At 43.2% G+C, this 4,125-nt stretch overlaps 1 protein-coding gene across 1 annotated transcript in view; it reads right to left on the bottom strand.

Annotated features, from left to right (window-relative positions):
- The window catches only part of LOC139175511 (acyl-coenzyme A thioesterase THEM4-like), a 10,391-nt gene extending 8,180 nt beyond the window's left edge, over positions 1 to 2,211 (bottom strand). The window contains exon 1 of the mRNA XM_070766645.1: positions 2,048 to 2,211. Within this exon, the coding sequence (XP_070622746.1) occupies positions 2,048 to 2,176 (129 nt within the window). The 5' untranslated portion in view covers positions 2,177 to 2,211. The remainder of the gene's footprint in view (positions 1 to 2,047) is intronic.
- Between the last annotated feature and the right edge of the window lie 1,914 nt (positions 2,212 to 4,125).

The following is a 4,125-nucleotide window of genomic DNA, read 5'->3' as shown; positions in this document are numbered from 1 at the left end:
GTGACATCCTGTGCTCTTGGCCACTGTTCCCTCTAGCCTGTGTGGTCGCGCAGCTGCGCAGGCAAAAACCAAACTCCATTTGGCACCATTTCTCCCGCCCGACAATTGATCTGCTGCCGGCTGTGAGAAACGCCCGTGGGCTCTGAGCCCTGCCCGGCTTATCCAGCTGTGTCTTGGGACTACGCCCTGCCCACTTCTGTCGCTATTCTCCTCGCCCCCGGGAAGAAACAGAAAACAAAACAAAAAAACCCCAGTAAACAAGAGCCAGCGGTTGGATGGCCTCACCACCTGCGCGCAGAAGCGGTGCCCTGGGCAAAAAGCGGTGGGCGTAGACTTGTGCCTACACCGGAGCTGTTGTCTTGTCCTCTCTCGACCTTTCCCATTAGTTGACTTGCAGGGTGTCTCATTTTTTCAGCAGAGAGAGAGACAGAGACACACACCCTCAAGTTCATTCATCCTTCCTGCTTTGACTTTTTAATACAGTGTTCCCTCGATTTTCGCAGGTTCGAACTTCGCGAATAGCCTATACCACGGTTTTTCAAAAAAACATTAATTAAAAAATACTTCGCGGGTTTTTCCCTATACCACGGTTTTTCCTGCCCGATGATGTCATACGTCATCGCCAAAATAATAATTTTTGCAAATAAATAACAAAAAAAATATTTTTTTAATAAATAATTATGTTTATAAATATCAGAATCACTAAGTGTCTTATTCAAAGGTGAGTACCAGTAATAATGGTGAGTAAATGGTTGTTAAGGGAATGGGAAATGGTAATTTAGGGGTTTAAAGTGTCAAGGGAAGGCTTGTGATACTGTCCATAGCCAAAAATGGTGTATTTACTTCCGCATCTCTACTTCGCGGAAAGTCGACTTTCGCGGGCGGTCTCGGAACGCATCCCCCGCGGAAATCGAGGGAACACTGTATTGGAATTGTTCGTTGAAAGAATAAGTGATCACATTCCATGGGTCTCAGCTATGTGTTAAATTGAAAAAGCTTTCTCACAGGATATTTTGTGGGGATAAAAAAAACCCCACCCTCATTAAAAAAACACCTTATTTGGAGCCCTCTCATTTTTCAGGAATTCCCTCCTATTTTTTAGACATTGGCTTAGTTAAAGGTTAAGCGTAGTTTAAATACAGATTGATAATTTGGGCGTTCGTGGTGGAGCCTCTCCCAGCCCCCACCCGCCACGGCGCATGGCGGGGCACAGAGGTTTTTGTGAGAGAGAGGGAAAAGAGAGAGAGAAAGAAAAGGGAAAGTGAGGGAGGGAAAGAAAAGTGGAGAAGAATGAAGGAGGGAGGAAGGGAGGGAAGGAGGGAAAGAAGGAAGGAAGGAGGGAAGGAAGGAAGGAAAAATGGAGGGAACAAGGAAGAAAGGAAGGAAGGAAAGATGAAATGAATGGAGGGACAGAGGAAGGAAGGAGTGTTTTTGGGGGGATAATTTATTTTTCTCTTAACATACATTCAAACAACACACGTACCCTCTAATTTTCCATGAACAAAATGCGGTATTTTGTTAGTAACTAATATCAATCATCAAAAAAGTTGCAAAAGTTTTTTTGTCATCCAGTTACATTCATTTTATTTTAATTAAATTCCCTCCTTAATGTTCCTTCAAAAAGTACACCACCAATTATATTTCTAATTTAATAACCATTGTGCCAAAGTGCTTCCTTCTTTCTTTATACATTTTTCTATAAGCCAAGAAAACCTTGTGTAGCCAATCAGATGTTAACAAAAGAAAATTAAAAACAAAACATAAAGATATATGAATTTCAGGGTGATCAAGGTATCTCCCCTGCCAGGTAAGTATTAAATATTACGTTCCCATTTTGTTTTTTACTTTAAAATAAGCTATGTGCAGTGCGCATAGCGATTTGTTCATAGTTTTTCTTTATAGTCGGGCCCTCCAACAGTCCGAGGGAGAGTGAACTGCCCCCCTGTGTAAAAAGTTTGGGGACCCCTGCTTTATAGAGTGATATTAGTACCTTCTAGATTTGGGGAGGGTGACCTCCTCTACTTTTTAAGCCCTCCCCAATACTCACTGTGGAGGTCCTTCTTAGCACCATGCGAGGAGGCTGCACCAAGAGTTCTTTCATTGTTGTTTCCAGGCGAGGCATCCTGATGGCCCATCCTTTGACCCTCTGGTTGATGCTCCTCAAAACACAATGCATTCTGTATCTTCTGAACTCTTGGGAAGCGTGCTCTTCTTCTCCGAAACTCTTCTTGGGACTAGAACTCAACTCCCAACAGCTCTAGTAGGCTGCTCCCTTTCCATCAGCAACCAAGGAATTTCACACAAATTGAAGTTAAGGATGTAATTTCTTCCTTCGGATGAAGGCACACACCCTCAAATTAGAAGGACTTTGAGAGACGTTTGCTCCATTTGTCAGGCTCCACGCCAATATCTTCCTTTGATGGGTCCAATCTCTTGATCTTAATCCCAGATCCACCGGTATATTTTCATTAAGTCGGTCCAAAAAGCACTCTGTGGCTTGGCAGGTTTTTTTTTAAAGATGCCCAGTTACGAGATATCCCTGGAGCTGTAGAGCCGAGATGACGTATAGCTCAATCACGTTCACTGTCAGGAATGTTGTCCTTAGTTCTAAGTTGCTTTTCTCCTTGTTTAGTTTCCACCCATTGCTTCTTGTTCTACCCTCAGGTGCTTTGGAGAATAGCTTGACTCCTTCTTTGTGGCAACCCCTGAGATATTGGAAGACTGCTATCGTGTCTCCCCTGGTCCTCTTTCTTTCTTTCTTTCTTTCCTTCCTTCCTTTCTCTTCCTTCCTTTTTTTTTTTTTGCTTTGGAGAATAGCTTGACTCCTTCTTCTTTGTGGCAACCCCTGAGATATTGGAAGGCTGCTATCGTGTCTCCCCTGGTCCTCTTTCTTTCTTTCTTTCTTTCTTTCTTTCGCTTTGGAGAATAGCTTGACTCCTTCTTCTTTGTGGCAACCCCTGAGATATTGGAAGGCTGCTATCGTGTCTCCCCTGGTCCTTCTTTTCAATAAACTAGACATAAACCCAGTTCCTGCAACTGTTCTTCATATGTTTTAGCGGAGAGGGGCGGCATACAAATCTGATTAAACTTGAAACTTGAAACTCCAGTCCCCTAATCATCTTTGTCACTCTTCTCTGCACTTTTGCATTGCAGCTAGAAAGTCGAGTGTGGTTGCCAGTTCTATCTTGGACACGTTTGTGAGGTTTCCTCGGCCATAGCCAAGCTTCTACAAAGCTGCATGTTTCGGCAGGCCTGGGGCCATTGATCGAACGAAACCCTAAGATCCATCCATGAATGGTAAATGAGAGCGTGTAGGTTTTAGCAGAGTTTTTAATTAATGTTTTTTTGTCGCTTTTATGAAATTGTTTTTTAACTTGTTGGAAGTCGCCCAGAGTCCTTTGGGAGTTGGGGGGCGTATACTGTATTTGCCGCACCTTTTTTCGAAGCTTTCCACCCCCAGACCTAACTAGGTGCTAACGATCTTCCCAGCTCTTACCTTGCAGGTTCTTTCATGGTTACTCTCTGCGAAGAATGTTTTCCAAGCGCTAAGCCTTTGCAGGGTTTTTCCCCCATTGCTCTAACTTGCTCCGAATAAGTTTATTTCCAGCCCTAACCAGGTGCAAGCCTTTTTCATTGTTACTCTGTCCAAATAAGGGGTTTTTTTGAGCCCTAAGCCTTTGTAGGTCTTTTGTCATTGCTGTACTTGTTTTAGCTTCCAGTCCAAATGTTTCTTTCCAGCCCTAACCAGGTGCTAACGATGTTCCCAGCTCTTACCGGCTTGCAAGCTCTTTCATTGTTACTCTCTCCAAATAAGCCTTTGTAGTTTTTTTTCATTGCTCTACTTGCTCCAAATATTTCTTTCCAGCCCTAACCAGGTGCTAACGATGTTCTCAGCTCTTACCGGCTTGCAACCTTTTTCATTGTTACTCTTTGCAAAGAATGTTTCTTTGCAAGCTCTTTCATTGTTACTCTCTGTCTAGAATGTTTTCCAAACCCTGTGTTTGTAGGGGTTTTTTTAGTGCTCTACTTGCTCCGAATGTTTCTTTCCAGCCCTAACCAGGTGCTAACAATGTTCTCAGCTCTTTCCGGCTTGCAAGCTTTTTCATTGTTACTCTTTGCAAATAA

This window comes from Erythrolamprus reginae, chromosome 13 (assembly GCF_031021105.1).
Source record: "Erythrolamprus reginae isolate rEryReg1 chromosome 13, rEryReg1.hap1, whole genome shotgun sequence".
NCBI lineage: Eukaryota > Metazoa > Chordata > Lepidosauria > Squamata > Dipsadidae > Erythrolamprus > Erythrolamprus reginae.
This window is presented reverse-complemented; position numbering and strand designations above follow the sequence as displayed.